A 13,898-nucleotide genomic window follows, 5' to 3' on the forward strand; every position below is an offset into this window, starting at 1 on the left:
AGAACACAGGAAAACGGAAAGTAAAATTGTCTGAATCAGCAGCTGTTCTTGGAGAATCCTGTAAATATGAGCTTGTTTTAAATTTACATTGCGAACTTGTTGATAAAGAATATTTCAACTAAATGCTAACAGTGTTTGGAAACCGCAGGTTTTTATACATTTTTGCCAGGAAGAAAATGTTTTTAAACATATTATACATTCCCATACTGTCTGAAATGACAGATTGAAATAATACCAGCTATTTTTTTTCTTTTTACACAGTGCTTTGTCATTATATTATAGTTAGCAGGTACAATGCAGGAACATTTACAGGTCACAGTAAAAACTAATGTTTATTTCTTCCAGAGGTCATAAAAAATCTATTATTCAGCTGTTAAGAAAAAAACTGTTAAACTACTTATCCAGTAATTGTATTTTTTAAGGAATCAGAAAAGGAAATTTCATGGTTTTGTCCCAACATGATTAACTTTCATCTTTGATCAAGTGACAAGCTACAACACCTGTGTGAAGTCACTTGTCTGACAGTGCAACTTATTGTATCCATAATCCTTGGGTGATTATATATGTGGATTCTCCCCATGAATCAAAACACAGGGAAGCAAAACGAGCCACTTGCATTTTTCTCTGATATGGCTGCTTGTTACGAGGAAGAATATTGAAGGAAAGCCTGCATCCTAATTAGGAAGCGGAGGATCCTTTGAACACGCGAGTAGCAAGAGATCTCAGTGTCTCCTAAATTTTAATCAGTTTCTTTTGCTGTGCTCTGTTCTTGGCAGCCTGTATAGTTACAACTGCATGGTCCTATCTCCCACCTATAATACTGTAGGAGTGTGGACCTTCTCTCACTCAGCAGAATTGTCTCGACTCTTTACTACTGGCCCGATTTTTTGTCCTTTTGAAAACTGAAGCTTGTTCTTCTGCTAAGTTTTCGTTGCTTTTGAGCCTGGTAGTCTGCTCGTGCCGAACTTGCTCTGGATTCCAAAATGTAGTTTATCTAGCAACAAGCAGAAACACAGAAGTACAATTATTTTGGCAGTTGGGTAAGATGAAAGAAAATCAGTAACATTGTTAAGCACACTTCAGGTACCATTTGGCTGGCACGGACTTGATGGGTCAAAGGCCCATTTCTGTGCTGGCTTGCTCCACGACATTCAAACAAATTTTCAAGAATGATTTGGAACTTGGTCCCAATCAAACGTAGAACATAGAACACTTCTGCACAGTACAGGCCCTCTGGTGCCCATGTTGTACCAACCTTTTAACCTACTCTTCGAAACTCGTACATTTGCCTGCACCACCACCACCCCAGGCAGGGCATTCCATGCAGCCACCACTCTGCACAAAAATCTTAGCCCTGACATCCACCCCCCCCATACTTTGCTCCAATCACTTTAAAATTATGCCCCCTGATACTAGCCTGGGTGACGAGGCGGAGATACGTCTCCACCCAAGGAGGTGTAAGGCACTCCTCCCTCTGCTAGCCTCCAGGTCACCCTTGGGTAACCTGCTTATCCTTCCCCCGATCAGGGTCACGTAAAGCCATTGGAGCAGATGGTGGATGGTTGTACTAGCAGCTGGTGCATATCACAAGTTTTGGTTGTGTGACCACTGACACCAGGCAAACAATCTCTGAAGAATAGTGATAATGGCTGGGGTCACCTGTCTTGTAAAGACACTGCCCAGGAAAAGACAATGGTAAAACACTTCCGTAGAAAAATTTGCCAAGAACTATCATGGCTATGGAAAGAGCATGATCACCCACGTCATACAACACAGCACATAACGAACAAACATATTAGCCATTTCCACCCAGGGAAATAGTTCCTGGCTTCCTACTTTATTTACACCTCTGTCAAGTTGCCTCTGAGTATCTTTCACTCTGATAAGATAAGCCCTAGCTCACTCAACCTATCCTCATAAGACATGCTCTCCTAACATGGAAGCATCCTGGTGAATCTCCTTGGCACCCTATTCAAAGGTTGCACATTGTTACTAGAATGAGGTGACCAGAGCTAAACAGAATATTCCAAGTGTAGACTAATCTGCAACATTACCTTGAGGCTCTTGATTAATCATTTACAGCATTAGGAGATTCTAATTTTCTTGCTCAAGCAGAGGCTGACAACCCATCCATGTTTAAAACTGATCTTGGCTCAACTGCAGATGGTCATTTACAATTGGCTGCAGCCCTATTGGAACACGCCATGGTTTGGGCGCCATGTTAGCGCGGCACTATTGTGGTTTGGGATGTTCCGGAGTTCAGAGTTCAATTTAGGCACCATCTGTAAGGAGCTTGGCCATTCTCCCTGTGACCATGTGGGATTCCTCTGGGTGCTCTGGTTTCCTCCCACTGTCTAAAAATGTGCCGGTTAATAGGATAACTGGTCATTGTAAATTGTTCTTGTAAGTAGGCTCAGGGAAAGTAGGTGGGTTGCTGGGCAGTGTGGCTCGTTGGGCTGTTAAGGACCTGTACCTCTCAATAAATACAATAAATTTTAAAATCACACTACCACCTAAAGATGTTTGGAAAAACATTTGATGAACAATAATTCGGTTATTTCAACATTCAATGGTAAATTTAAATTAAACATAAGCTGCAGTCAACAAAATTTTACAGGTTGAAGTTGTATAATTTGTACAAAGGAAGTTTATATTAGAAGTTTAGGTCGCAAAAATGTTCTATGTATATTAAAATAAATCTCTTATCAATGAAATTCTACCAGAATAGAATTATAATGTATGCTTTGTGCATTTTTCACAGACAGAACTCTTCCAAATAGTACTTGAATTTCAATGAAAGCACTTTATACATAGTTCAGATCTGTGAGACACAGGAAACATTTAAAATTGAAGATACTTTTCACACAAACATTTAAATTAGGTGCAGGATAAGATGAATCCGCTTCTCCAGCCAGTCTGGCCGTTCAATAGGTTGATCTGATTGTAAATTCCATATTCCTGCAGTCACCTTTCTCCCCCTTGTTTATCAAGACCTTTCTACCACTGCATTACAATTTTTCAAGGACTGTGTGTGCACAGTGCTGTAGAGAATCACAAAGAGTCATCCTTCAAGAAAAAATTGTGCCTCAATCCATCTTAGGTAGACAACACTTAGATTCTGCTACACAAGGGAAAGATCCTCTCAACATCCATCCTGTCAAGACCTCTCAAGATCTTGTATGTTTACTTTCTTAGAAGTTGGTGCAGATTCAGCATGTCATCTAAAGCTCTGACAAACTTCCATGAATGCACAGTGCAGAGTATCCTGACTGGCTGCATTACAACCTGGTAAGGAAACACCAATGCCCAGGAATGGACAAGTCTTCGAAAAGTGCAGAATATAGCCCAGTCGAGCACAGTCAAAGCCCCTCCCAACATTAAACACATCTACAAGGCGTGCTTTCACAAGAAAGCATCCACATCATGGACCCACACCATCCCGGCTATGCTCTCTTCTTGTGCTGCCATCGGGCCGGAGGTACAGGACTTGGGTTCCACACCACCAGGTTCAGGAACAGTTATTACCCTACAGCCATCAGGGTCCTGAAACAGTGAGGATAATTTCACTCATCTCAACACTGAACTGAATCCACAAAATATGGACTCATTTTCAAGGGCTTTACAAATTATTTATATATTTATTATTATTATTTTCTCTATTTGCACAGATAGTCTTCTTCTTTTGCACATTTGTTGTTTATCAACCTTTGTGTGTATTTTTGCATTGATTCTGTTATATAGGGGCACAACTGAGAGCATCCTGACTGGCTGCATCACTGCCTGGTATGAGAACTGTACTTCCCTCAATCACAGAACTCTGCAGAGAGTGGTATGGACAGCCCAGCACATCTGTAGATATGAACTTCCCACTATTTAGGACATTTACAAAGACAGGTGTGTAAAAAGGGCCTGAAGGATCATTGGGGACCCAAGTCACCCCAACCACAAACTGTTCCAGCTGCTACCATCCAGGAAATGGTACCATAGCATAAAAGCCAGGACCAACAGTCTCCGGGACAGCTTCTTCCATCAGGCCATCAGACTGATTAATTCATGCTGACACAATTGTATTTCTATGTTAAATTGACCGTCCTGTTGTATATATTATTTACTATAAATTGCACATTGCACATTTAGACAGAGATGTAACGTACAGATTTTTACTCATGTATATGAAGGATGTAAGTAATAAAGTCAATTCAATTCATTTCTTTGTTCTACTGTGAATGCCTGTAAGGAAATGAACCTCACAGTAGTATATGGTGACATATACATATTTTGACAATAAATTTGCTTCGAACTTTGAATGTTTAAGCTCTATTTTGCTCTTCTATGGTGAAGAATTAGTTAACCTTTAGCACATGGCCATGAACTAATTTAGACAGGAATGAAACTACAGATCTCAGCCTCAACTTTGAATCAAGGTGACTGAGGATGGAAATTATTTTAAACAAGCATCTCCATTTAATAGGTTATCCCTGTGAGCTGCTTCACCGTGCAGAACAAAATGCCAGCACTGTTAGTTTAGAAGTGACTATATAAAAGCCTCGCGGCAAATCCCACAAACAGACTAAAAAGGTGGAGTGCAGTGAATAGAAGTGACACAGAAACTGATTCAGCATGAAAGACAGTCACATTAGCAAATCGTAAATACTTGTTTTACATGTCTCATAAAATGCTAATTTATTGGCCACGATACTTTGTGATGATAGCCGTGATAATTTTTAATGGAAGGTTAATGTAAAAATCAAAATGCAAAAAGCCCTTTGGCTTAGCATCAGTTGGTTCACTGAAAAGATTTGGCAGCTTAAAACCTGAACAGTTTTATGTACTGCTGGTTCTTCATAGTCGTTAAATTTTAAAGCTGATAGCTTCAAATGATGTGGAATATTTTTTTTCATGGCTAATAAAACCTTAGTTTGGACTAGCAAGAGTGATTGAGACAGTTAACTTGCTAATGTTTGAGTCAATTGGACATGTCCCTGATGTAGCTCACAATGACTGCTGGGCTCAGGAAAATCAATGCTCATGAAATAAAATGGTGACGTCTCGAGGCCTCCGTTGGTTGGGGTTGACCGTGGACGTTGCGTCGCAGCTGTCAATGTGACATGCAAGCCAGAGCAGTACGACATGGAGAGCTGTGAGAAGCTGGTGAGTTCAAAGAAACGGCAGAAACCGATACAGTTTGGCACCAGTGGCGTCGCAGGAGTTGCCAGTCACCGTTGAACTCAACGTAGGACTGCCTTAGGGACTCCAGCTCCAAATTCTTCCCTTGTGGTTTACTCCCAAAACCTCCCATAAGTGTGTATAGCTGTAAAGCAGCAGAGGGTTGAGACCCAATTTCCTTCTCCAAGATGAACTGCCAACCACAACTGATGAGCACCATCTGCCCAAAGTGGCTGGTTTTAAGGAGTCAGTAACCCACCTTTGCCCTTTCTCCTGTCAGTAGGAACAGTTCCACAGAGCTTACTAGCTAAGCCACACGTGAAGGCCAAAAGAGCTGGACTTTGTTGTCAGAGGCTATTTGAGATGCATGCCATTGGGAACATTTAAAAGGTAGTGGGAGCTTATCCACATTATCCCACTTGGTTATGACATCCTTAAGGAATCAAAGCGGTGATGAAAAATACAAAAATGTGATGGGGGCCATGAGCAGATGGTAAGGTTTTAAGATACATCAGACAGTTTTACTTTACTCGTTGCTAGAACTAATCATCCTGTGACGCGACAAGCCAAGAATCTCTACTGGCTGCCAAGTTCCCACATGTAACACACACAAAATGCTGGAGGAATTCAAGTCAGGCAGCATCTACTGAGAGGGATATCAGTCGACGGTTCAGGCCAAGACCCTTCATCAGTTCTGTTTATTCCTCTCCATAGATGCTGCCCAGCCTGCTGAGATCCTACAGCATTTTGTGTTGCTCAGAACCTGCTTCTCCTCAAACTTACCTTTCAAAACTCTGCGCTGAGAAAGGCAAAATCCCTTTGAAACAGAAGCAATCTGAACTCCCTTAAGGCCAAATCATGTCACTTTCCTTCCCCTCAGCACCACTCTGATTAAATTGGTACTTGCAAAGCTTTCTGATTGTTCAGCAAGGACGTAACTTCTGGATCTCTGAAATGTTCTGTCACAAGTAACACTACTGTCCCTCTTGGGTCCTGTTATCTTTAATGTATTCCTATAAAAGTTGGCTTCAATTGTACCAACTGGTTGAGAAATTATTCCCTCCACTTCAACTCACAAAATGAGTACTTTGCCTAAATATGTTGGCGTGCAAGAAACACAAAACCATGCAGCACAATCCAGGCCTTTCTGCCCACAATATGTTATCCATCTTTTAACCTACTCTAAGATCAACCTAACCATTCCCTTTCTACATAGTCCTCCAGTTTTCTTTCATCCAGTGCCTATCTAAGAGTGTTAAATGTTCCTAAAGTATCTGCTTCCATTACTCCCGCAGGGCATTCCACACAAGGATCATTCTGTTTAAAAAACCTATTTTTGGCATCCCCTATACTTTCCCCCAGTCACCTTAAAATTATACCCCTTCCTATTAGCTACTTCTGCAGGGGGAAAATGTCTCTGGCTATCCACTCTGTACATGCCTCTTATCATCTTGTACCCCTCCAGTCCACCACTCCAAAGAGAACAGCTAACTCTCTCAACCTTCCCTATAAGACATGACGATATTGTTTTTTCTTTGGCATTAAAGCATAGTATTTCTAAATGTATCAACATGGTTCACACTTCATGTCTTTAAAAACTGAGATCAGCTAGCTTTTCTCTGAATGGGAAGTACAGCATTTGTGCTGCTTAGCACTTAGATGGGAATTAGAGAATTAGAAAAGTGGTTCAAATAACTTTTTGTTACTATTTTCTAATTGGCTTGATTGTCATATAAATTCCCAGCAGTTTGATTACTAGTCTTAAATAAGCATATTAAAACCAACAATCATGAAGGAAGCATCAGCCTTTTGAAGATATGCAGAATTGTGTTGCTAACATAATACAGTTCTTTGGTGGAGATCTGGAAGGACTGAACTGATAGATGAAATTACTCAAGGTGACTCAAGCATCTCCACAGCCTACTTGAAGGTGGGCTGTTGATTTAGAAGAATCAGAATCAGGTTTATTATTACAGGTTGAACACCTCTTATTTGAAATGCTGAAGGCCAGAAGTGATTCATTTTATTTTTGGATTTTGGAATATATAATAAGATCGCTTGGAATTGCCATCATTTCTGACTGACAGTACTGTGCAAAAGTCTTGGGAATGCATATATATCTAGGGTGTCTAGACTTTTGCAGAGTACTGTAGTAATTTTATGTATTGCACTGTACTGCTGCCATAAAAAAACAAATTTAATGACATATGCGAGTGATGATAAACCTGACTCTGATATGGGTCTCTTTTGGGGGCTGGGAGTAGGAAGGGGGCGGGGAGATGGGAATCATGGTTGGGAAAAGGGGAAGGGAGAAAGGAGGGAGTGGGAAGCACCAGAGGGACATTCTGTTATGATCATTAAACCAATTAATTGAAAGCAGATGACCCCACCTGGTGTCTCAGGGCTGGGCATGTCTGTACCTGTGTCACCTGGCACTTCTCATCTTTCACCTATTTCTCCTGCCCCACCAGACTACCAGGTTTACAAACTTGCTCTCCACTCCACATTGAAATACAGTACCGTGCAAAGGTCTTAGCTACCCGAGCTATATGTATGTGCCTTGTGACTTTTGTACAGAACTGTATGTGCTACCAGCAAGCAGTCTCTGCTTTACATTTGTTCATCACATTATGTACTTAACAGTAAAACTGATCACATACCATTAATATAGTGAAAATATGTGTGCAGAGTAACAAAGGCAGCTCAGCAGCATCGGGAGAATACCCGAATCAGCTGTTGAACAACAACAAACAGCGGCAGGCTTTCAGTCTCCACCTATGATGCTGTGATTTGATTAAAAGGTTACAGTACACTGTATTTGTATTTTACTCTTTTTAGGATTTATGTAAGGTATAAAAACAATCAGCATCACAAGTTTGTTCTGGTGTTAGATTTTTGCGATCAGCAAACATTTACAAAATATAACGCCGTGTCTTTTAAATTTCTGCAACCAGCTGCTGAATATTCACATTTGCCTTCAATTTTCAGTTCGTCATGATAGATCTTTGCTTGTGTCATGGTCAGCAAACCATTAGGTGGTATATATTCACCCTGATGCTGACAATACACGATCGAGATCTTCAGTTTTTGCCTTATGAAGTGTTTTTCTATTTTTCATTAACTTCTCTTCATTACACATGTGAGGTCACTTCTCAGAACAATGTGCGCTGCGCAGTGACCTATGCATCTTCTGGGAACCTTCCAGTGTCTTGTTCAACTTTCCATTTGTGACATCATGCCAGCGTTCAAAAAGAAATTCGGATTTTGGGATTTTGGAATTTTGTATAAGGGGTACTCAGCATGTACTGACATGTCATGAAATTTGTTGTCTTGCAACAGAAATACAGCACAATACATAAAATATACCATAGTTTATAAATTATAGTATATTTTATGTATTGTGCTATGTACATAAAAGTAGTACAAAAGAACAAAAATATTGAAGTAATGTTCAGGGGTTCATTGTCCATTCTGAAATCCAAAGATGGAAGGGAAAAAACTGTTCCTAAAATCTTGGGCATCTCTCTTCAGGCTCCTGTACCTCCCTTCCTGCTGGCAGTAATGAGAAAGAGGGCATGGGGTTTCTTAACGATGGATGCCACCTTTTTAAGGCATTGCCTTTTGAAGATGAACTCAATGCTGGGGAGGCTAGTGCCCATGACGGAGGTGGCTGAGTTTACAAACCTCTACAGCTTTTTTCCCTCCATACCAGATGGTGATGCAACCAGCTAGAATGCTTTCCATGGTACATCTGTAGAAATTTGTTACTGTTTGGTGATATTCCAAATCTCCTCAAACTCTTAATGATATAAGCCGCCAGCGTGCCCTCTTCAGAATTCATCATTATGTTGGGCCTAGTGTAGATCTTCAGAGATGCTGACATCGAAGAATTTAAGGTGATTTAAGGTGTCCCTGCTGGAGGTCAGTTCACTAATCTGAAAGCATCCTGTACTTAGAAAGGACCAAATCCAACTAAAGAAATGGAAGGAAAATTAGGCAGGGTAGACTTTCCGTTATCATACATTTTAAAACACAAAACTGAGGTGATTAAACAAAATGATTTATAGTTCCATCGCACATCTCAGATGTGATTCTGCAAATCAATCTTTGGCTGCAAGAAACCAAAGACAACTTTCATTGGAGTTAATTTTATTCTACAGAACGTTTTCAGTTTGGCTTCTTGGGGTCTGAGGCCTGAATGCATTAAGCAGTTATCTGTGTTCACGTCTAGTGTCAGTCCTTCAAGGTTGACTCTTGCTCTGTGATAGTAGGCAAGAGATTGGAGTGTGAGTAGTCCCTTATAAGCCACACAACAGCTGAGGGTAGCCTTCTTCTTGGAGGGACAAGGGATAATGAAGGCACTCTTGAAAGTTCTGGACAGAAAATCTCTGGGAAGAGAACTATTTGTGATATCTGCTTATCTGGAGACCAGGAAAATGCATGGCGATTAGCTGAATGGAAATTAGAGGGAGGGCATCACAAAAACAGATACTTGGGGGAGGATATGTCCAAATAGGAAAGAAACCCGAGATGCAGAGATTGCAGACAGTGGAAGGGTAGAGGGTACTAACAACAGCAACAAAACAGACTACCTCATCTTGAGGTAAAGACCACCCCAAGCTCTTTACCATTGCTATTGAGAGTATAAGGTCAGGGAAAGGTTTGGGAGATGGCTGGTAGTGAAAAGTTGTGGATTATCATGGCTTATGGTGTGGCCAACAGGAGAGGAGAGAAGGACCCAATAATGCTAGATGCAGTGCACCCACTCAGTCTGATCTGATATGTTACTGAACTGGCTGAAAACCAGCTAAGTCAAACAGCAGTTCTTGCTTCTGTGGAAGCAAATTCTCACACATGGCGACACTTGCGACTGTCCCCAGCACATATTAGGACTGTGCTGATCAACGACACAAATGACACATTTCACTGTGTGTTTCAATGCACATGTTACAAATTAAGCTAATATTTAATCTTTTGTTAGGATGTTGAGGGCAAGAGGCTCAAAGACAGTATTGACATGGTCATTCCAGACCAAGTGTTCAGACTCTTATGTTGGATTAGCCATTGGCTGGCACTTGTGCAACACAAACACTGCTTTTCAGTTCTCAGCTCAAGTCTGAATGCTGACCAGGTTATAGCTGCATGCTTGCAAAGACTCATTCATTACCCGAGTGGTGATGGATGCAGTCCTTAGTGAACACCGGCACTTTGACTTTTAAAATGGAGGGAAGGTCATTGATGAAGCAGCTCAGAACACTTGAGCTTGGAGCATTACTCTGAGGACCTTCTACAACCTCATTTTGGGGTACAGGAAACTGAGTTTTATTAATTAGAACCTCCTTCCTCTTTGCTATGTGCATCTGTCCAGTGGCGATTTTATCCCAATCACTTCAGCTTTAAGTAGGGCTCTTACCATAAGCCATAGGAGCAGAATTAGGTCATTCAGCCCATCAAGTCTGCTCCACTATTTGATCACGGCTGATTTATTTTCCTTTTCAACCCGCTCTCCTGACTTCGCCCATAACCTTTGATGCCCTGATGAATCAAGAATCTGTCAGTCTCTGCTTTAAATATACCCCCACCGACTTGGCCTCCAGAGCCAGCTGTGGCAGTGAATTACACAGATTCACCACCCTCTGGCTAAAGAAATTCCTTATCTCTGTCTAAAGGAACATACTTCTATTCTGAGGCTGTGCACTCTGATCCCAGACTTCCCCACCGTCGGAAACATCCTCTCCACTTATGTACCACATTCTGGTTAAAGCGGCCTTGACATTAAGAACAGTCAGTCACAACTCATTTCTGCAATCCGGTGTTGGATTACACTATAATTGTTACTTCATTTGCAGTTTCAGGCATCTCACCTCTCCCGGAAGATCCGGGAGTCTCCCGCATATCAATAGTGGCTCCCTGACGCCCGGAAATTATATACAATATCCCGGAAGCAGATTTTTTTGAGAAGGAGAGGGAGCATCCTGATTGGTCTCGCTTCGTGCTTAGATTGGTCCCCAACTACCAGGCCGTGAGGAAATAATATGATTTGCCGATATGAAACGATATGAGTTATTTGCACCTTTCCTCATTCCCTGTCACGCACTGTTGAGCTTGAACGCACGCGAAGTCATTACACATGCGTCATCCATGTCAGCGCAGGAAGGAGATCAACTCCTCGAGCTTGCAAATGACGGCAGGCTGATGTTTGACATAACATCTCTGCTGGCATTCTGGATCAAAGTCAAGGCTAAGTATCCTGAGATAGCCACGACATTACTGAAAACATTGCTTCCATTTCCAACATCATATCGCTGTGAAGCGGAGCTTTCCACAATGAATGCAACGAAAACTAAATTGCAGAATAGACTGGAACCTCCTTCGAGTATCGCTGTCTCCCATCACCCCTCGATAGGACCGTCTTGTTGCAGGAAAACAAGCCCAGGGCTCCCACTGATTCAGCGATATTGGAGTGTTGCAATGATTTTATATGTTCATACGGGGAAAATATGCGCTGTGTGTTTAATATCCAAACGTTACTTAAAATGTTATGATGCTATTGACTTATCATCTATATTCCGGTGGTGATTAACACCCCTGCCCCCGGTTGGCCGGTCCGCAAGAATATTGTCAATATTAAGCCGGTCTGCGGTGCAAAAAATGTTGGGGACCCCTGCTAAGTAGACCTATCAGTTTTCTCTGTGGGCGGGCTTTACAGTCGACCTCAAAAATAATGACAGTGTTGCTCGCTGCACTGTTTGCAACAATGACTTTTCTATTGCCCATGGTGGGTTAAAATGTAAAAGACATGTTGAGGTGAGTTTAACAGGTGTCATTACAGCATAGCTAACGTTATTTAAACTAGTTGGCTAGCTGCTAAGGAGCTACGCTATTGATGTCCTATGTGATGAGGCCAAACTCCCTGTAGACTTGCTTAAAGTTGTAATAGAATAAACATGATAATATAAGTACATATTTTAATGTCACATTTGCTGCAGATACCCAACTTGGTTTACAGATTAGACAAAATCACTAAACAAAGTATTACATACACCCTTGGAGGTCGGGGGGAGGGGGGATATGGTGTTGCGGGGGGGGGGGGGGTGCTACCTCCCTGAAATGAGTTTTTGCAGGGTGGGATGTCTGCAGTTGTATTTTTATATAATTATGTATGTACAGTTGCAAGAAAGTTTGTGAATCCTTTGCAGTTAACTGGTTTTCTCCATTAATTACTCATAAAATGTGGTCCGATCTTCATCTAAGTCAAAATAATGCACAAACATAATCTGCCTAAACTAATAACACAAACAATTGTACTTTTCATGTTTTTATTGAACACATTGTTTAATCATTCACAGTCCAGGCTGGAAAAAGTATGTGAACTCTTGTATTTAATAACTGGTAGAACCTCCTTTCACAGCAATAAGCTCCACCAAGTGTTTCCTGTAGCTGTTGATCAGACTTGCACAATGGTGAGGAGGAATGTTAGACTATTCCTCCAGACAGTTCATCAATATTTCTGGGATACCTTGCATGCACAGCCCTCTTCGGGTCATGCCACAGCATCTCAACTGGGTTAAGGTCTAGACTCTGATTTGGCCATTCCACAACACATTTAAAAAAAAATCATTCTGTTGTTGATTGACTCTTGTGTTTCAGACCATTATCTTATTACATCATCCAACTTCTGTTAAGCTTCCCATTCTCCTATAAAATGTATTGAAGCAATTTTGAACTCACTGTTCCCTCAATGTTGCAAGCTGTCCAGGCCCTGAGCCAGTAAAGCAGCCCCAAGCTATGAAGCTCCTTCCATCATGCTCCACAGTTGTGATGAAGTTTTGGTGTTGGTGTGCAGTGCCCTTTTTTCATCCAAACATAGTTCAACTTTTGTCTCAACTGTCCACAGAACATTGTCCCAGAAGCACTGTAGAACAGATGGCCTTTTGCAACAATTGTGGATTTTTTTGGAGAGCAGTGGTTTCCTCTGTGATGTCCTTCCATGTATACCATTCTTGTTCAGTGGTTTTCTTACAGTGGGCAATGAACAGAGACTTCAAAAATTTGTAGAAATTTCTGCAGGCCTTTTACAGTTACCCTTGGGTTTTTTTCCACCTCCTTCAGTATTGCATGTTGTGCTCTTGGTGTGATCTTTGCAGGACACCCACTCCTAGGGAGAGTAGCAACAAAATTCCTCCATTTGTAGAGGATTTTTCTTACTGTTGTCTGATGAACACTTAGGTCCTCAGAAATGCTTTTGTAGCCTTTTCCAGCTTCGTGCATTTCTACAATTCTTCTTCTGAGGTCCTTCAAAAGTTGTTTTGATCGAAGCATGGTGCACATAAACAGATCTTTCTTGAAAAGAAGAGGCTCTGTCCATAACCTGACTTTGTGTCTTTTTTATAGGACAGTGCATCTCTACAACCCACACCTCCAATCACATCTCATTGATTGGAACACCTGACTTCAAATAGCTTTTAGAAGGCTTTACTCCAGAGGTTCACATACTTTTTTTGAACAGCGACTATGATTGCTTAAATGGTGTACTCAGTATTGACAAGTACAATTGTTTGTGTGTTATTGGTTTAGGCAGATTGTGTTTGTCTACAGACCACATTTTATGAGTAATTAATGCAGAAAACCAGGTAATTGCAAAGGGTTCACACACTTTTTTGTTGCAACTGTATATGCAATTGTTCAGTGAGCTGCCTAGTCTTCTTCTGTAACATTTTGGGGTATTGCAT

General features: G+C 41.2%; 1 protein-coding gene across 5 annotated transcripts in view; it reads right to left on the minus strand.

Moving 5' to 3' along the window:
- Positions 1 to 313: 313 nt before the first annotated feature.
- The window catches only part of mapkap1 (MAPK associated protein 1), a 294,027-nt gene continuing 280,442 nt past the window's right edge, over positions 314 to 13,898 (minus strand). For all 5 annotated transcript variants that reach the window (XM_072239930.1, XM_072239929.1, XM_072239932.1 and 2 more), the window contains one exon: positions 314 to 994. In XM_072239930.1, coding sequence (XP_072096031.1) covers positions 872 to 994 — 123 coding nt within the window. In that variant the 3' untranslated portion in view covers positions 314 to 871. The remainder of the gene's footprint in view (positions 995 to 13,898) is intronic.

The sequence above is a fragment of the Mobula birostris genome, chromosome 22 (genome assembly GCF_030028105.1).
Source record: "Mobula birostris isolate sMobBir1 chromosome 22, sMobBir1.hap1, whole genome shotgun sequence".
Classification (NCBI taxonomy): domain Eukaryota; kingdom Metazoa; phylum Chordata; class Chondrichthyes; order Myliobatiformes; family Myliobatidae; genus Mobula; species Mobula birostris.